At 44.4% G+C, this 21,157-nt stretch overlaps 1 protein-coding gene across 10 annotated transcripts in view; it reads left to right on the top strand.

The window, feature by feature from the left end:
- The window catches only part of TSPAN9 (tetraspanin 9), an 828,427-nt gene that overhangs the window by 269,451 nt on the left and 537,819 nt on the right, over nucleotides 1–21,157 (top strand). For 6 of the 10 annotated variants that reach the window (XM_085652573.1, XM_085652568.1, XM_085652562.1 and 3 more), the window contains one exon: nucleotides 1,057–1,141. The exons of the other annotated variants lie outside the window; for them this stretch is intronic. Coding sequence is in view for 3 of the 6 variants with exons in the window: in XM_085652562.1 (XP_085508688.1) it covers nucleotides 1,074–1,141 (68 nt within the window). In the remaining 3 variants the exon portion in view is untranslated. The remainder of the gene's footprint in view (nucleotides 1–1,056; nucleotides 1,142–21,157) is intronic. 10 annotated transcript variants of the gene reach the window in all.

Below are 21,157 nucleotides of genomic sequence, written 5' to 3'. Positions count from 1 at the left end.
ATGATCACGTGATTATGGTGGAGTGAAAATCATGTTGGATTCATCACCTCTTTCGCTGCGATAGTGCATCGCCACTTTAATAGATGCAACCTTCATGGATGATCCCCTTGCAATCCATGGTGGTGTTCCGTGTAAAAGTGCTGCAGGTGTACATGATGTGACTAGTGAAGTGAGTGGTGTGGGAATGACCCAAAGAATTATTTGTTCAATCTAGGGTAGATGGATTTGATCCATTTTCATACTTACCACTGCCTGCATGTTTTTATCCATTTTCATACTTAGCACTGCCTGCGTGTTTTTATCCATTTTCATACTTAGCACTGCCTGCGTGTTTTTATCCATTTTCATACTTAGCACAGCCTGCATGTTTTCATCCATTTTCATACTTACCACTGCCTGCATGTTTTTATCCATTTTCATACTTAGCACTGCCTGCGTGTTTTTATCCATTTTCATACTTAGCTCAGCCTGCATGTTTTTATCCATTTTCATACTTAGCACAGCCTGCATGTTTTTATCCATTTTCATACTTACCACTGCCTGCATGTTTTTATCCATTTTCATACTTAGCACTGCCTGCGTGTTTTTATCCATTTTCATACTTAGCTCAGCCTGCATGTTTTTATCCATTTTCATACTTAGCACAGCCTGCATGTTTTTATCCATTTTCATACTTAGCACAGCCTGCATGTTTTTATCCATTTTCATACTTACCACTGCCTGCATGTTTTTATCCATTTTCATACTTAGCACAGCCTGCGTGTTTTTATCCATTTTCATACTTACCACAGCCTGCATGTTTTTATCCATTTTCATACTTACCACAGCCTGCATGTTTTTGAGTAGTTCAAATTATCCCTTTACGTTCTCATCTTAGGTAACGCGGCATTCTGTATGTTCACTCACATTTTAAGAGTTTTTCTTTGTGTTATCTAGTTACTTCATAAATGTGGCGGAAAACTGCATATTCCTTCTTTCTTTATCTGTTATTTCCAGATTTTTAAAAATCTCTCTCAGAAATAGTACTAATTCCCTAATCTGTTTTTGTCTCTGTAGAATATCCCGTGCCCTGCATGCGCATTCTCTCAGAAACGAGCCCGTTTTTGTTGATTTCTGCATCTCTCGCTGTGGCCTTACCCAAGTGAGTTTAACAGCCGGGCCTTTCTCTGCCCACCAGCTTCATGTTCATGCGCAGTCTGACGATTCTTCCTGAGTGTGATCACTATTTGCAGGGTCTGCACATTTTGTCTTCTGCTCCAATAACCACCACAAACTCTAATTTTAGAAATGCTGATCTGCGAAGCTCAAAGCACCATAACCATGCCCACTGCTTATAGTTTATCGTATCACTTTAGCTCGTGGCAGAGCTTGGCACACGCACATTCTATACAGTACCAGGAGTAATGTAGGATGAGCATTGATTCCGCTTTTTACAGGACAATAGGCACCTCTGCGGACCTCACTGCCTGTAGTGTCATCCACTCCAAAACCTACAACTCCCCAAACTAATGGCACATGGTGTGCTTAACGAGTGCTAACTATCCGTAACAATGAGTTGTCATCCATTTGTCCATTTGGGTTGTACGAAGCCTAATATGTTATGTTAGAAAACACGCTACTGTAAAATGAGTTTTTACATCTCGCCTGAGACAGCGCATGCGCTGTTGCTTGCGACATTCTATTGTTTCTAAAAAAGACCTTTTTTTTAAAAAAACCTCTAAAAGGGAGCTTTTAGTCCACTCGTTACTTACCTTTGGTTGGCATCATTGCCAATCATCTTATTCTCTTCCTTTTTATTTTTGATCGCGTGTCAGCACCTTTAGGCTTCACTTCGTCTCCATGTGTTTCTTTTCTTTCTTGGAGCGTGGACCAAGTACTAGTTTATTTATTGATAAATTGAGTTGAAGCTTGTGTTTCCTGGTATTTCCAAGAGCTGAATGCAAACAACTAGCAATAACTAAACTTTGTGGCATGTCATCAGTTTCAGAAACACATATTTCGTCCACCTGATGCTTTTATTGATGAAGCTGTTGCCATACAGTGTGTATTTTTCTAAATCAACGTTTGGTGCTGTGTCACATTTACTTATTGGTTGGTTACCTCTGTTATATTTTAGAGTTTGTTTTATTTATCATCAAACATGCAGTGATTTCAAAAGGGTGTTTCACCTTTACCTCTGCCCTACCCTAAAATCATCCGTACCTCCCTTTACCTCGACCCACCCCTGAACCCTCAAGTAACCCACCTCTCCCTTAACCACTATCCACGCCTGAGCCCTCACCTCCCTTTACCTCTCACCCCAGCTCTCTTTACCTCTACCCACCCATGTCACCCTCTTGTCTCTTTATCTCTACTCAGCAAATAAAGCTCGTCACCCTCGCCCACCTTTACCCCAACCCATCCCTGAGCCCTCAAGTCACCATCACCTGCCTTCACCTCTACCCACCTCTGAACCCTAAAATCACCCTCACCTCCCTTTCCCTCCAACCACCTGAGCGCTCAAGTTTCCATCACCTCACTTTACCTCTTCCTACCACTGAACCCTCAAGTCACCCTCCCCTCCCATTCCTCTACCCACCCTTCCACCCCTCAAATCACCCTCCTCTGCCTTTTCTTCTACCCACCACCGAACTCTCAAGTCACCCTCACCTCCTTTACCCATCCTGTAACTCACAAGTCACCATCACCTCCCTTTACCTCTACCCACCCCAACGCTTGTGCTTCCTCACTTCCCTTTACCTCTAACCACCACTAAACCTTCAAGTCACCCTCACCTCCCTTTACCTCTACCCACCCCTCCACCCTCAAATCACCCTCACCTCCCTTTACCTCTACCCACCCCTCCACCCTCAAATCACCCTCACCTCCCTTTACCTCTACCCACCCCTCCACCCTCCAATCACCCTCACCTCCCTTTAGCTCTTCCCCCCCCTGAACCCTCAAGTCACCTTTAACTCCCTTTACCTTTTTCCTCACCTGAGCCTTAAAATCACCCTTGTCTCCCATTTCCTTTACCCAGCTCTAAGCCCTAAAGTCACTTTTTTCAATAACATAAAAGTTATGTTATTTAAATAAAAATAATTGTGTGTGGTAAAGTACAGCATGGTGATGGTATAAATACCTACCTGGGTGGCAAAGAGTGTTTGGTAAAGGTCCTGCATAGTAAAGGCTTATTGTCACAGGATGTTTGCACTCAAGCAGGCAACATCCCTATCCTTCCTTAAACACCCTCCTGCCTTCATCCTAGTGCCCCTAAATGTTTTTGGAGCACTGTTAGTTGGTTTATGCTCTTCAGTATGTTTGGTGGGTACCTTTGCCTGTTTGACAGTTTGAGCATGGACGTCATTAGGGGGTAGTCAGGGGGTCGCAGCATGGAAGTCTAGCTTGCTCCCTGCTACTTACTCCTGGCACTTACTTTGCGACCCCTGGCCTTTTAGGAAGAAAAACACAGCTGCGACCCCTGCCCATTCCTAAATGATGTCCATTAGTTTGAGCCCCATACCCACACATACTTTAGGTCTCACCTGAGACAATACATACTGTTGATAGCAAGACATTGTGTTTACTTACAGAGGCCTTAAAGCCTGCCTATTGCTTTACCATTTGTTGGCTTCAATGTCACTCTAGTTTCCTTGCATCTCTATGGTCAGCGAGTGCCAGCTTCACTTCTTCGGTGTGCTTGCTCCTACCCTGGTGCAGGTCCCAAGTACTGCTTCCCTTGCCAAGTGTCCTTCAATTGCTCCCTGCTTTCAGAAGTACATTTTTTTCCTTTTGCTTCCACCCCTTTCCTCCCACCACCGTCCCACATTGTTGCTTGACCTACCCCCCACCAACATGACGAACTTCGGGTCGGATGTAAGATAATTAAATGTTTTTTTTGTGAAGACATCAGAATAATCTCTTGCTAGGAAGCGGATCACTGCTCCTCTCCAGTCAGCGCTGGTAACATTATAATAATAGAGTTTTTAAAGCGCAGCTACCTCACACGAGGTGCCGCAACGTCATCATAGCACTTTTTTTCTAGCTTTCAGCCATGCTACACAGCAGCCGTGCTGCTAAACATTATGGCTAAAAGAAATTGACAGAGCCAATAGCTCTCCCTTGGGTGAGACCTCTTGGCTTTGCCACTGCTCGATAGTTTCTTCTGAAGGTTACCCTCCGGTGGGAGGGGAATGTGAGAAAGGAGGGAGAGCCATGGGCAGACGGACAGACCAACCCGTGTAATGCTCGTTTACTTTGGGGCGCTCGCACTGCTCCTGCCTGCCTAGCCCTGTGTAGTGTTGTAGTGAAGTTTTGTGTCTCCTGCACAGCACAGCTCAGCTCAGTAGGTTAACTCTCCTGCTGCTAACATCCGCATATGTCCTTCAGGTCACAGGTTCACATAATCTTTCATCCTTATGAAGTTGATAAAATGTGTACCATTGATTTTGGTAATAGTAATAGCCAGGGCACAAGTCCTAAAAAAAGTGGGGTGACGCTGACGTCACGACAGGAAGTGACGTCACGAAAGGTGGCTTGCACCATCAGACTCATTGCCTCCCCTCGCTCACCCCTTAGATGCGATTGCATTAGAGAAGCCAGCGCGTGAGCAGCGTTCTGATTTAGCTCCGATCTCGCCCCAGAGAGGCCAAAGGGTGAATGTGTGGCTCCATTTCCTCCCGTTATCGAGCTCCCGGTAAAATAAGTGGGGGGACGCCGTCCACCCGCGTGGTACCCCGACTCAAGTCCTGGTAATAGCTATCTTAATCGTCGGCAGGCAGTTCCGTGTTAAAGATTATATATAGATTTCTTTGGAGAGTGACCAACTCACCGGACGCTTTCTTGTCTGCTGAACGTAGAGAAATATTAAGTGTTTGCACCTTAAATAATCATCTTTATTGGCTATTATCATGTACATAACAGCCAGATTAATCGCAAGTGGAAATCTGAAAATTCAGTCCACGTCATGTACGTTACACCAGAAGGATTATACAAAAGTATACACTCTGTGCCCTTTTTTCTAAATTAATAATGAAATGTTGATTCATTAAAATCTTGAAATGCATAACACAGGAAGACCATAAAAAGCACGAACCAGAGCTGGCGCTAATATTTACAGAAGCTAAGCATGATTAAATGTACCTTTTGGTTGTAACCTAAATATATCGTAGCATTAAAATGTGAAACCGCAGCCTTCACAGTGAAAACAGTCGTTTTTCTATCCGCTCCACTGAGGGCATATCTTATTGCTTCAGATGCACTGTGGATATCACGAACATTAAAAAACACTATGTCATCTCCATTACTCCGCTAAGATTAGAGAGGTGAACATGACATGTAACCATGAGTCACCATTGAGAAGAACATTTCTTAAAAGTATCCCAAGGTGGCTACAATGCATATAAAGATATTAAAAAGGAACGTAATTACAAAACACCTTCTCATTTCTCCTCTAAGAGTCATTCTCAAGCTTTGGGTAAAATATTCTCAGGGCAGCTGTATTAATATATATATTTTTCATTTTTGAAAGCTCCCATGCGGTGCGGTTGTCACTGTCCCACGAATGGTGACTTGTCCTGCTCATCATTGTAGTCTTCAGGTGTAGTCCACGTTTCCTAGTGACATACGTGGGATCCTCTGCCCTACAGACTGCTGCTACTTTCACAAAGGATGACACATGTATGCGCCCTGTGGTGACTGCGCGCAAAGGGGGATAGACAGGAGTAAATGGTAACGGAGAGTGGCTGAGGGTTTACTGGGAAGCATGGGGAAATAGGGTCAGAAGAAATTGGGAAAGGCCCTCAGGCCAGGCACTCTTTGGTGGAATGGAGAAACAGGGGTTGAGCATCAGATGACAACCAGGCATTGATTTCTAGAGGCATACATAGGTATCCTACCTGTATGGACCCCCTTATATCTTTTCTCAGAGGGTAAAGTTGGGCCACTTGCCCTGAGTACCACAGGGATCACTGACATAATATCGACTAAAAAAATATAGACTTACAAAAATCTCGATGCCAAAATATAGAATACCAAAATATCGAAGTCCTATCTCCAAACAGGAAATTACAAAAATATCGAATCCAAAATATCGTTGTAAATAATACAGTTAGTCAAAATATCGAATTTTTTAAATGTTTTAAAAGTAATGTTAAATTAATGAAATAATACATATAATTAACTGACACATACTTAAAAATACTTAAATAACAGTAAACTTAATGAATAATTAAAGTAAGTAAAAAAAAAATTAATACATATATCTTAACGTGATATTAATTAAAAATATTCAATATTTTCTGTGTAGGATAGCGGGCGAGTAAAATTTACTATTACCACTCCAGTAAGTGCAATAGTAGGGAAAGCGTTGGATAGCGGGAGGGTAAAAATTACTATTCCCACTCCAGAGAATGCAACAGTAGGGAAAGCGTTGGATAGCGGGAGGGTAAAAATTACTATTCCCACTCCAGAGAGTGCAATAATAGGGAAAACATTGGATAGCGTAGGGGTAAAAATTACTATTCCCACTCCAGAGAGTGCAACAGTAGGGAAAGCGTTGGATAGCGGGAAGATAACATTTACTATTCCCACTCCAGTGAGTGCAACAGTAGGGAAAGCGTTGGATAGCGTAGGGGTAAAAATTACTATTCCCACTCCAGAGAGTGCAACAGTAGGGAAAGCGTTGGATAGCGGGAGGGTAACATTTACTATTCCCACTCCAGTGAGTGCAACAGTAGGGAAAGCGTTGGATAGTGTAGGGGTAAAAATTACTATTCCCACTCCAGAGAGTGCAACAGTAGGGAAAGCGTTGGATAGCGGGAGTGTCAAATTTACTATTCCCACTCCAGTGACTGCAACAGTAGGGAAAGCGTTGGATAGCGGTAGGGTAAAAATTACTATTTCCACTCCAGAGAGTGCAACAGTAGGGAAAGCATTGGATAGCGTAGGGGTAAAAATTACTATTCCCACTCCAGAGAATGCAACAGTAGGGAAAGTGTTGGATAGCGGGAGGGTAAAAATTAATATTCACACTCCAGAGAGTGCAATAATAGGGAAAGCATTGGATAGCGTAGGGGTAAAAATTACTATTCCCACTCAAGTAAGTGCAATAGTAGAGAAAATAATAAATGTATTTTTTTTAATTAATTATTAATACAAAAATAAGTATTACAATTAATTACCAATCACACAAGAATTGATTATTTATAAATACCAATAAATTTTTGTTTAATTAATTAACTATTAATAATTAATTAACAAACAATTGTTTTTCAATAACAAACATTAATAAATGCAAATAATACCAATTAATAATTAATTTATAATATATTAATTAAGGATATACACAAATTATTTAAATAATTATTTTTTTCCAATTATATTACTTCCCACCATATTCCCCTATAAACACAATACCCGCTACAAATATTAATTGAATACAATTAACATAATTATCAATTAAACTATTAATACTAATTAATTACCAATTAATACTAATTATTTACCAATTAATAATTAATCAACAACCAATTAATTTGCAATACCAATTAATAATTAACTAATAACAATTAAATTACTTCCCACCCTATTCCCCTATAAACCCACAACCCGCTACAGAAGTAAAACGCAAAATTAAATTAAAGATATATTAATTAACAATATACACAAATAAATTAAATAATTATTTATTTACAATTATATTACTTGTCACCATATTCCCCTATAAACACACTGCCCGCTACAAATATTAAATGAATACAATTAACATAATTATCAATTAATACAAATTAATTACCAATTAATACTAATTATTTACCAATTAATAATTCATCAACAACCAATTAATTTTCAATACCAATTAATAATTAACTAATAACAATTAAATTACTTCCCACCCTATTCCCCTATAAACCCACAGCCCGCTACAGAAGTAAAACGCAAAATTAAATTAAAAATAATTAATAATTCCTATAAATTATTATTTAATAATCTATAATTAAATTACTTCCCACCCTATTCCCCTATAAACCCACAACCCGCTACAGAAGTAAAACGCAAAATTAAATTAAAAATAATTAATAATTCCTATAAATTATTATTTAATGTACTATAATTAAATTACTTCCCACCCTACTCCCCTATAAACCCACAACCCGCTACGGAATTAAATTACAAAAAAATAAAAAAATATAAAATTCATTAATTTAAAAATATTCTAACATACATTCCAATATTAATACATACTTTTAACACATATACTAACACTTAAAACACTATAAAAAATTCGATATTTTTAACAACTATATTATGACTGTCGATATTACTTACTTCTATATTATTGCAATCGATATTTCTTACCTGTTTTTCTATATTCTTCACCACTATATTTTTGCAAGTCGATATTCTGTCCATTCGTTATTAAAAACTCGATATTCTGGCTACTCGATTTTTTTTTCTCGATATTATGTCTAGTTACCGTACCACAGACATCACTAGTTGAGTATTGCTTATTCGAGCCTTCTGTTTTCTTCATGAGAGCAAAATTGGGCCCAAAAATAGCATTGCATCCAGCCAGTTGATCCCATGGCTTAACTCAGGTTTCAGTTTGGTTCGCTTGGGTGTGCTTCCTCCATGGCACCCCTCACACCATGTACGTCTCCATCGAAGGACATTCTCGTCTCACAACTAGGACAGTAGTGCGGGTCTTCGCAGTTCTCCTTCAGGTTGTTGAGTTGTGGCATCTCGCGCCATTTTCCTCGCTGGTGCCCGTCTCATGCAGTTGTTCTCATGTGCCAGGCCTAATTAGTGTGCGTGCCCTCCTGTACGGGTTCTGGACTAGTAGATGCCAGCACTCTTTCTACAGCTAGAGGCCTCACGGGTCTCCTGCGTAACTCACACTGTTTCTGAAGCCTTGTGAGTAATATGTGGTGGCTGTTCTTCCTCATCCTGGGGTAAGTGTTGGTCGCAGAAGGTAAATTTATGTGCAAAACAGCCATGATATGTTTGCCACCATTTATTGTAGCAGCACCATGAGGGATTCTCCGAATCTTCAGCATTTAAATTTTGTTCCTCCTTACTATGGTCCTTTCATTCTCGGTGCATCTCCATGACCCCTTTGGACCTGGGTCCTCCAGTGGTGGGATCTCCCAATGTCCTCTGCTCTCCTCACCGACTGTTTGTATCTTCTTCCCATCCTCCAGGGTTTCTTCAGCCTCCTCTGTTTTCTTGTCGTCACCACTCATCAGGACGCAGCCCGAGTGCCAAGATTGTAGGTTTGTGGGATGGTTTTGTTTCCCAGTCCACGCTTCGTCCAGACATGCAGCCGAGAAGCTGCCACCTCACTTACTCACGTAGACTCCGTGGCATCTGCTTGAAATGCCAGGTTCGTCCCTTGGGTGCGTAGAATTGGTGAGAAAGGGGAATGACAATCCCTGCATCGAGTTATCCACTCAACATCACATTACAACCAGAGGTAGAATACTTAATGGCAGCACCCGTTCCCTCAATAGTTGTGTGAGGGGATGGGTGCCTATCCACGACAACGGGCTTTGCTTATAGGAGACCTCCACCCTGGCTGGCACCCAGCTGCTCCATGTTTGATCTCATGCAACTTTCTACATGAAAACGATCTCTCAAAAGATGTGTGAAGATCGATAGTCTAATCCCATCAACTGTAGGTAGTTTAGAGTTAGCCCCAAGCCAAGTGGAGAAAATAAAAACTGAATTAATTTAGCAATGCCCACATTAAGCTAGAAAAAGAAATAATATTTGGAAATATTCTTGGGCAGTGGTTTTACTTCCCAGATCTGTTCCCGAATACAGGGCTGTAGAAACGAACATTTATATTGGCAACCATTTTGTCTTTTGAGATAAGAAACATTTCTTCTAAGCTTCATTAAAACACAGCATGGGTATGGGCCGTGCAAACGGTCCTAGTGGAAAGAACGGTGCAGGGCGTGTGGCAGCGTCGAGATCGGTATGCATAGGCACTCTAGAACACTCATGCACAGAAGCAGAACATAGTAACAGCACAGCTACCTTACAACCCAAAAAAGATGTGCAGCTGGAGTCCTGGCATCCTGCGCATGCGCCCAAGAGGTACAGCAGGACAATAGAAGTGCCAGCTTCCCTCCCCCACAAAACAGACTCGTCAAGTGACCAACAACGCAACCTTTTCTAAGCCACGTGACAGGTCCAGGGGTCACTAACGGTTGTAAGCCCGTAAAGAAGAGCTAGTTTGAGTCCGAGAGGAGGGACAGAGGCCTCCATTGGAAACACCCAGGAGACAGTGGGGAGAGTGAAGGGAAGCAGAGACTTGGAGTGGACCTAGGGCCTTTCAGGCGCGTACTGACCCCCCTCTCCCCCCACGGAAGTGGCCGTAGCATCGCCACCTGTTACCTGGACAGCAGGGTTGAATGTCGTCGCCTGCAAGTTTAAGTTGACCAGGTGCAGTGCAGTGAAATGGCCTGAAAGCAGGTTCTGTGACAGAAACGAGGCTTCTACTCACAGAGCTCGCAGGGGGCTGGGCGACGGATGGGCAGAGGGAAGCCGGTCCCACTGCGGAAAACATCTCCGGGGAAAACAAGAAGGGGAAGAGCAGAACCCTGCATACACTCTTGCTAAATTAAAAACAATCCCACACCTGAGTTTCGTGTTTAAGTACAAGAATGACTTTCAAGCAAGGACTCTACTCCCATCGCAAATCAAGACTGCCACCGGTTTACACCCACGTTCGTGCGAGCAGCTTACCAAGAGCGCCATCATTCGTGAGAGCGAGATATCCGCGCTCAGGACACGGTTACCATTTCAGTCAAGGATGAGGGTCAGAGGCAGTCTTTAGTGCAACCTCAGAAGGCTGAGCTGGTCGTGCTTGATAAACTGCACCCTGCAGGTCTCCGCCATCTTTCAAGCTCCCTGGATGTGAAGCCAATGTCCTCTCCTACGCCATCTTCAGGCAGATGATGTAGTCTGCTTTTAGAATGAGTGCCACCGAGGAGCTTCTAAACTGTCCCCCACCCTCACATTCCTCTAAACCTGCCACCAAATGGCTCTGTATTTTCGTGCTTGCTGCTAGCAGAGCCGGCCAGGCCTTTTATTCCATTTGACATTTCTCCAGCGGGTTGGAGCCCCCGGGGGCCGGGTCTGAAAGACCAGGCGCCTCTTGGTGCCCTGTCATCCCCATTCCGCGTCACCTGAGATTAATGGCAGAAGGCACAAGCAGACTTTGAGAGAGAGGCGGAGGGGGTATTGAGTAAGAAACCACCGTGGGATAAGAGAGAGGGAGGATGGATGGAAAGAGGGGGCGATAGTGTAAGGAGACGAAGGGAGCGGGCTGGTTTGAACATTTTTGCAAGTCCTGACCCCTCCAACATCAAGCCATTTAGTACATTCCAGCAGCCGCTCATGATATATAATGCCCTTTAATACTCATCTAGGCTTCAAGTTTGAATTAAAGTTTTGAGATTTTTCACCCTTCCCTCACGTAACACGGAAGGAATCCTGCCTCCTGAGTTGGGTTCATGGGTTCAAGCCCAGTGGTCTTAAGACTACCGCACACCCTTTAAAGTCCAAGAGTTCAAATCATACCTCAGAAAAACGATGCTCAGAATATGAACAGAACAAGATAGGTACTCTGCCTTCAAGCAGTGGCGGCTCCTCCGCTAAGGTGGAGGAACGTCGCCCCACTGCTTTTCAGAAGTGAATGAAAGGGAAAATAAAATGTTAATAACTCATGTTATTATAATTTTATTTTCTCCTACTTCCGCAGCTTTGCATGAGGGTGCGGGGCAGGGGAGAAGTGGTAGCACCCTCCTAAGTGTGCAATGACTGCACGACTCGTGGGCCGGCTGGCCAGTCTTGCACACTTCACATGCTCTCCATGCAGCCGGCGTGGAGAACATGCCCATGCTCCCAGTCAGCGTCTGAGCACCGAAACACGAGAGCCTGGGTGTGCTTCCTGTTCAGGCCAGGGAGGGAGGACTAGGAGACTCGGCGAGGAAGCGGCGAGAGGGAATTTTTTTTATTTTTTAATACCTGCTTTCCCCGCGTCCTCTCCCCCTCCTGCCGCCGATCCGTGCTGGCCGCCGCTGTGTTCAACCTATGGCACACAACATCAATCCAACAAAGTACAGATGGCAGCCAGAGCAACTACTAACCACATAAATAAATGCAGCTTGCTGGGCAATGCAGAGTGGTTGGCCCATTTGGAGAAAGATAAATGGCAAAGTCCTGCAGCTCACTCCCCGGACACTAAATACATGGTTCAAAAACTCCCCACGCTGAGACAAAACACAAAAGTGAAAAATTGCCTTCTTATAATGCAGATTGTACCAATCACTACACTGTACGGCCACGAGGGTCAGTGATAAAACCCAGCACCATGCGAACAAGCACCCTCTGGATTGCAGAAATGCACCTCCAAACCCCTGTTCGAGGCCATAGGTTGTTCATACCTTTTACATGAAAGTGCATTTGATTTGAGTGAGGTTAATATGAGTGAATTCGTTTATACTAACTTTTCATAGTGCTCACCACAAATCAGATTGTATGTTGGCGCTACAGTAAGGAGTTCTGGAGGGACCTGAGCCTTATGTGTTGACTTTAATTACTTTATTTCCACCCGAACATCTTTCTCAGTCTGACTGAGTGACCTGGTGTTCGTGTTATTACTCCCGAACTTGGACCATGGAAGAGCTTATGGCCTCCTTATAATCCTCTCTGCGCTTCTTAATACTGGTGGGCAGCAGAGCAGTGCCCGGCATTCCCTCACAAAGTAGTGCTGGAGCTTATAAGGGTTCTCTTAAGTACATGTTTTTGCTACTACTCTGCATGAGGTAGTTCGTGATTTAGGTGGAGCTCAGAGCTGCAGAATGTAATGTTTTGAGTAAAATTACATTTTAAGTGACACTGTGATTGGTTGAAAAGAAATGTAATGTCATGCCCTTAGATTGACTCGTTACTACCGATCATGACGTTTCACCTTTACAGTGAATGAGTCGATTCTAAAACCGCCTCAGAGATGGGCAGCACTGTTGTGTAGGACGGAAGTCTAGCCTTCAAAACTGGTGCAGCATTTTGACCTGCTACACCTCTCGACCTGTTTCCAATTCTTTTTCCTTCAATATATTTGTCTCTTGCTCTGCATAATTCTTTCTCTCCATTTCTCTCTATAACTTTCATTTTACGTCTCACTATTTCTCTTTCCATTTTTCTGTCTCCATCTCTTTCTCTTTCTATACAGCTGTCTTGATCTTTCTTTGCATCTTTCTACTACCGTGTCGTACCCCTGACATTTCTTTCCAATCTCATCTGCCTCCGCTCCACTCTGCTTTACGTCTCTCTCAATATGCACATAATCTCTCTGTACCTTTCTATGAGTACACATCTTTCACTATGGCCAGATGGTTTGGCTGCCCACCTCTCACGCAGTGGGACTTGGTTGTGGTGGCATGGCGCGCGTCCCATGCCAAGGAACCTCCGCGCCAGTGTTGCAAGGGCGTTACCACAAGGAGGGATGTGTAGCCTACTGGGTTCCTCTCACCCTCCTCTCCAGTGAGGGCACTTCCGATGGGTGACGCATGTGGATTGTAGTTCCCAGTTCCGGCCTCTGACCTACGTTTTGTTTTTGGGGTTGCAGTGAAACTAAACCTACCTCTTACCTATTAATTAGGTTTTGGTGAAAATGCGTGCGCTGTCCAGTATTTTGATATGCTGAGATTGTTATGTGAACAGTTTCTTAATGTGTTGCAGGCAAAGTTCCAAAGTAGTACAATGGGTTAGTGCTGAAATCAACCCAAAAATGTGTCCAAGAGTTGCCATGCAGACTAAACCGCAAAAACTGAAGTCGGTCTAGCCATTAATGAATAGGTAGCACTCCAGCACAGACCTCGTCTCCATACAAATAGATGAATGTTGATTGTGTTTGTTATTTATCAGTAACACCGATGCTGCCTCCTGATCTTTCCGTTGCCTTCATGCAAGTTGATGAAACACACTGTGTCTATTTTGTGACCCTGGGTAGGACGTATTTTGGGGTCTCCTGTTTAGAACAACTTCGAATTTCTGTCGATTTTCTGTTCATTCAAGCCTGCATGATGCCAAACAATATTGAATTATGCTCAAACTTTTATACAAAACAGTTAAACTATATGCAGTTTAGGGCCCGAAAGTCCTTAAAATGACACTGGTGGCGACACAGATGTCGCGGTAGGGCAGAAAGAAGGTAGAGCTTCTAATGGATAAACTGCAAAGGGAGTTAGAGTGAAAGAGCGATCAATTTAATGGAGGGAGGCTTGGGAGATGGGACCCCTGGGCGGGTGCCCGCTTTACCTACGCCTAAAATGTCTCTGCAAACGAGCTTTTACTTTAAAGATATTTTAAAAATAATTATGGCCATGCGTGTTGGCAAAGGGCACTGCTGTTTTCTCTGCACGAATAATACATAAAAGTACTTGCCAAATAAGCAGAGACTGGCAGACACACCACTCTTCTCTGCACAGATGTAATTTGGGAGCCAGTTGATTGCCTCAAATAATACGCATCTGTTTATTTCTATGTATCACTCACTGCCACACTGCTCTCATTTTCCATCCATGTAAGCAGCAGACATTGATTACTAAATACTATCTGAGTCATCAGTTTTCAATTTAGAAATCTCTAAGGGAGGTTGGACAGGGCTGTCTTTGACAGGTTGATCTTGTGACTTCCAGAACAAAGCAGCGAGAAGCAACTCGTGGAGCCATCTTACCGGCTATATCCCCCTGCAGCATGTCTCCGTCAGCTCACAAGCGCCAAGGGACCAGTGGTATTTGCGCGCTATATAAATGTTATTAACATACCATAACATAACATTTGATTGCAAAAGCGGTTTGAAAGAGCCCTGAGGCTAGGGCACACTGGCGTAGAAGGTAAACAGTGATTGCAAACTATCTGCCGGAGTCGGTTCTGGTACAAGATATTGTATAAATGTCTCGGGTCATCTGAATGATTAGTATTTGGCCGAGTGCTTAGCTCGATGGATCCTCTGCATTGGGTGGCTGTCAACGGAGCACCTCCCCGGTACATACTCAATGTCCCGCTCCCTCATCCTTGAACCTCCGGGGCCAGGCCTCTTCACCAGCGAAAAGCCCTTTCCTGATCATGGTCCTCCTACAGATAGAGGTCAAATGAAGTCTCAGGAAGGTGAAGGCCTGGATACCTCCTATTCGACACAAAGAGGAGCCGACAACCAACTCTGAACGGAGTACAGCTCGAAGCTGGTGGCAACAGCGATGAGCCAACCAAACATGATGGCATGTGATGGCAGTGCCAGCAACTGGACAATTGGGTCACATTTCAGAAGCACTGCGCTCTGAGACCATGCACAGGTCATAGGGAGGTTACAAATGTAGTTCGGCTTCACAAAAGTTGCTTTTAGGTAGTCAGAAAAGTCCACCTATAGACCTACTCCTATGTTCGGTGTAAAATTCAGATTTTCAGGAGTGCTTTTGGGATTCTGTGACTTCACCTATGTAACCCTATAGGCGCAGGAAGTGCACTAATAAACCTTTCTGTGTCCAGATATGGAACACAAGTTTGCATTCAAAATGTAAAACTTTGTTTCTCCCTCTTGAGAACTACCTTCCTCTACACTAGCACAATATTCTAAATACTCATTTAGTTTTGCCTTTAACAGGGTTAAATGTACAGGGAAACTGACTGCTCAAGCGTTTGGTGAAAACCCACAAACCTGTGACTCGGTGGGTGTTCCCCATGACTTGACATTGAGATCGACCCTACAACACCCACAAGCATTCCACTGAAAGCAGCTTCACTCCTAGACAATTTTTACGAAATTTGAAAGATTTAATTTACGAAATTCTGCCCTTAAAGATGCAGTTAAACGTGCACTAAGTTGCACTTGGGCGTGCAGGCAGCTTTGTTGACCGGATCCCAATGACCGGTTACTTTCACTACATTACAATACTCTAGTGCGCCCTTGTGCTTGATTGGGGCTCATCCCCATCATCGTACACATGAAAAGACAACCCCACCCCGGAAGCCAATCCCCGGCAGCCACGGCACGTGCACCTGGTGCTGGCCCTTGATTCATGCACCTTGGTTTATTTCAAGCCACGGCTGTGCTGTACTTTCAGGTGCACTGGATGGATTGCACAGGCATAACTCCCTTCCTCCTGGGATGTGCTGCGGGTGCTTGCTTTTGTGTGGGGTGGTTTTATCACCGAGGTGTTCACAGGGCAGTGAATGTGAGGTACATAAAGTATGCCGGAACTCGCTATAAAAGCGGAATACGAGCTGTGGAGCTCTTTTTAGCAGGATGCAGTGGGGAAGAACACGGTCACAGAGGCTCAAATGGAGTCCTGGTGCATTGTGTCTTTGCTGTACTCGGCTTCGCTTAATTTCTGGGGCTGTGTGAGATAAAGTGGCTGAGGGGCGACCAGCACGTGGCTGCTTTTTCCACCCTGGGCACTTTGATGTTACCGAGGGGGCTGCCAGCTCTTGCGAGGTCCCTCTGTAACAAGGATCACACCGGTGGTAAATGTGTGGGATTGCAATCCCAAAGGGACATTCCCTCATTTGTATTAGGGGTGGCCCCATGCAAATGAGGGAACCCTTTGCATCTGCATCATATTACATGTAGGAGTGCATTGGCAATCATGGCATCAGCATGTGCACGGAGTGTGCTGCACACACATGTAGTGCACAGCCGCTGCTCCCTTAGATTGGTTTGATTTCTAGTTTTCTATAGCGCTCGAATGCCCTGAGGCTTCTCGGCGCTGCTTTTTCCAAAAAATGATACTAGATACAAAGCGTACTGCAGCTAGTTATCAAAGAGCCAGATTTTTAATATTTTCATTATTTTCATAAGAGAGATAACGTTGGAGCTGTTTTGAAATTTAAGGGGAGCATGTTTCAGAGTTTTGCTGTTCCTGCGAAAAAGGCCCCCCCCCCCCCCTCCCACCGCCGGTACTCAGCTGATTCTGGGGACCACCAAAAGCTTGTCAGTAGGAGATCGTAGCTTTCTTGCTGGAGACAAATTCATCTTTGAAATACTCTGGAGCGACCTTGGCAATGCCTTGTAAGCTCGGCATGTTGATTTCAATGTACTCCTCTCGGCGACTGGAAGCCAGTGCAGTTTGGTCCGGCCCTGCGACACAGGTCGATACCTGGGGAGTCCTTAGGGTGCCTCCTGGGAGGGAGCATGGGAGTCAGGCCCCTCTCCAAGCGGGTTCAATTACTCACAGTATCCCTGCGTTTCTTGAATGAGAGGGCAGCTCGCTTTATGCAGCCTCCACTGTCCCTAATGCGGTGTTCCCAAGACAGGCACGTTTTCTGTGATAGGGTGCACTGTCCTGACCGACGCCTGACGACGTGCACACTTAAAACGGTGTCTGTCACTGCACAGCTTGGGACAGTGCACGCTTGCTCTGCACAATGCCCAAATGAACTATGCTTGCGTGGGCTCATATGCATTGCGAGTTTAAGCTATAAAAGTCAACCCCAGGCTGCAAAAATGATTCGTTGCGGCTTGTTTTATTATCAGCATTTCACTGTCTAAATTAGGCTTGCCAATTCCGAGGGCCACCAGAAGCCAGGAACAGGAACACCTGCAGCTCCCAACATAGTTATAGCGTCAATAAAGATATCCGGGGATATGAAATAGCTCTGCGGTGCGAGAACTGTGAAATCCAGAGTGCCATGTACTGAGGCCAACGCCGCCCTCTCTGCCAAGCCTGCAGCGCATTAGGCATGCACAGCTCTCCGAGGTGTGCATAGCGCTGAATTCTTTGTCACTTGCGGCTTAGCTTCATTAATATTTATACCCCCAAATTAATTTTCGTGTGATATTGAATGTGCTCAGAATTTCCTTTTTAAATATCTCCCACGAGCTGAAGTCTAGAGTTCTAATTTGTGTACTGTCAGCAATTATCATGCGGGGCTTTAGCATGATAGGCTCATGTGGAATATGGCTTCATTGTGATTGGATGTTGGTTATTGTGGTTTTGGTGAATTGTGTATGTCATGGCGCTGTAAGAAAGATATTACCCTTCTTTTAAAAATGGGGGTTTCTAGTTGGCAGAGGTGTGCACCCTGTCCAGGTAGAGGTCGTTCCTCCTAGTCAGGATAAGTGAATTACACACCCAAGATAACCCCTGCTCACCCCCTTGGTAGCCTGGCACAAGCAGTCAGGCTTATCTCTGAGGCAATGTTTAAAGTATTTGTACATAACACACACAGTAACACAGCGCTGGAGGTCGATGCAGCGGCAGCAAACAACCGCTGTGTCGATTTCGTCAGCCGCAGTCCCACGATGCGTTGATCTTTCAGCCGCACAGCAGGGCCTGCATCGGAGTCAGTGCAGTGGTCTTGGACTTGGGATACACGGTGCCCTGAACTCATGCTATGACGGTTTCTTCGGCTGCGGGCAGGTGCTGTCTCAATTTCTTTGGAAATTCATGGAAATTTCTCCTGCACTGCAGTGTTGCATTGGAAAAATAGGCACTGGAAGAGCAATGTGTCAATTTTGATGGTCTCAAGCAGCAAAGCAACCTCCAAGGGTTCAGAACTGGAATTGGCACTACAAGGCAGGTCAGAACTCCAAGCAGTGGAGTTCAGAGATGCTGCAGATGAAGTCTTTGATGGTCCTGAGACTTCTTAGCAGGGGGAAAGCACACACAAGCCCTTGGAGAAACTTTACAAGCAGGATACACAGCAAAGTCCAATCCTTTGTCCTCTCAAATGCAGAAGCAGCAGCGGCAGGCCAACCCAGCAAAGCAACACACTGCAAAGGGGCAGGGCGCCTCCTCACGGCTCTTCAGCTCTTCTCCTTGGTAGAGGTTCTTCGCGATCCAGAACTCTTCTAAAAGTCTGGGGTTTTAGTTCCAATACATATGCCCCTTTTAGCCTCTAAAGTTGGCATACGTCAAAAGAAAGGCTTTGCTGTTTACAAGTTCTTGCCTTGCCCAGCCTTGGTTCCAGACAGACTGGGAGGGTTAGGGGGGTAGAGGGGGAGGGTGGAGACAGTATTCTGAGAGGACATGCACCGCCCTCATCAGGTGTCAGTGACCACTCCTTCTACCATGCTAGCTCAGGAAGACCCATCAGCCTGGGTTTGGCTTGTCAGGATATGCAGGGCACACTGCAGCTCCTTTTGTGTGACTGTCTAGAGTGAATGCACAGATATGCCCCTGTCAGTCTAAATCAGACGTTGATTCCACACGCAGACAGAGGCACAGGGTGGTTTAACAAGAAAATACCCACTTTCTAAAAGTGGCTTTTTGAAACACACAATTTAAAAACAACTTCACTAAAAGATGTATCTTTAAATTTGGAGTTCAGGGAGCCCAAACTCCATTTCTCTGTCTCTTCCTAATTGAAAGTTACACTTGTAAGATGTTACAAGGCTGGCAATATTTCACTATCACGACATGTAAAACACATGTCCTACCATTCACATACACTGCACCCTGCCCATGGGACTTCTGTGTGCCTACCATAGGGATGCCTTATGTGTAGAAAAAGGGAAGGTTTGGGCCTGTCAAAGCGGTGCACTTGTCAAGTCGACATGGCAGTTTAAAACTTCACTCACAGACACTGCAATGGCAAGTTTGAGACGCGTTTACAGACCTACTCGTGGGTGACACAACCAGTGCTGCAGACGCACTAGTAGCATGTGATTTATAGGCCCTGAGCACACAAAGTGCACTTTTCTAGGGACTTACCAGTAAATCAAATAAGCCAATCATGGGTAGCCAGTCAGAATTATAATTTACACAGGGATCACTTGCACTTTAGCACTACTCAATAGTGGTAGAGTGCCCAGAGTACATAAACCAGCTAAAACGAAGTCCAGCACACAGTCAAAAAATACAGGAGGTAGAGGCAAAAAGACAGGGGAAACCATGCCAAGGATGCCAGGTCTAACACCCCCTCCTTAGGCAAATGACAGAACAGGGACCCCTCTCCACGGCTAATTTATGGATGGTGAGGGTTGGAGACTGCTTAAACTAAAAATACATTAAAATGTACATAAGGATTTAGGGAGAATTACTAGTATAAAACTACAAAACAATTAAGTTAAAGTAAATTATGATAGTCTTCAAATCCCCTAAAAAGCTAAAGAAATTAAATGTTAATTCAGCTAAATTCAGATAGGCGTTAGTTAAGAGACACACGTAAAGTAATGCTATTTAGTAGTATGTTGGGATTAAAAATGCTGGTTAGTGAACTACAGATTTATGTCTTAATTAAGAGGGTAGTTAAAGGATATCTTAACATCCTGAGAGGCAGAGGAAATATGATTGATGCAGTGTTTGGGAACATATTTTCAGGGACTCTAGCAAACATTATAGCTCAGTGGTATGCAGACTACTCAAATGGGACAACTTGAAACTCTACGACATAAATAGACTTCAATGGAATGAGGACATGGGATCAAACATCACTGCAAGTCATTGAGCAAGAATGCTATCCCACATACTCAAATCAAACGGGAAGCAGCCATTACAACGCGGCTGTTAACATGCGTAGCCTTTACAACCGATTTTTTTACAACACATATGCCTTTCCCACGCATGCCTTTACAACGAATCAAGTTGTAAAGGTATGTATGGTCAAGGTATATGTGTTGTACTGGTGGTAAGGGCATATGTGTGGGAAGGGTGGTGAAGACTATTGGTGGTGTTAGAGGAAACAGAGAGACCCTTCCATTTCCTCTTTATGCAGTGCCTCGGAAAAGCTGCCTGGTCATCGTGGATAGGTAGGGGGATTGGGCCTGGGGGGTGCGCTATGTTTTTTGGGCTGGAGGTGGGCATTTTAAAAAAAGGCTGGGTGCCAGGGCAGGTTGCGCAGGAGTCTGCTTTTAGGGCTCAGGGGAGGGGTTTTTTTTTTAGAAGGGCTGGGGGCCGGGGTTGGGGGTCGTGCATGGGTTCGCTTTTAGGCTCTGGGCAGGGGAGGGCTAGTTTTTCTAGGGCTGGAGGCCGGGCTCGCACAGGGGTCCGCTTTTAAAGCTCAGTGCAGGAAAGGGGTAGTCTTTACAAGAGCTGGGAGTCGCGCAGGTGTCTGCTTTTAGGACTCAGAGGAGAATGCTGGACGGAGCGCTGGAACTTTTCAGACACTCACCCCCAGTCACAGATCTGGGTTAAATCCATCATCGTTCTTTAGCTCACGTCACCACCTC

Source organism: Triturus cristatus, chromosome 4_1, assembly GCF_964204655.1.
Source record: "Triturus cristatus chromosome 4_1, aTriCri1.1, whole genome shotgun sequence".
Lineage (NCBI taxonomy): Eukaryota > Metazoa > Chordata > Amphibia > Caudata > Salamandridae > Triturus > Triturus cristatus.
This window is presented reverse-complemented; position numbering and strand designations above follow the sequence as displayed.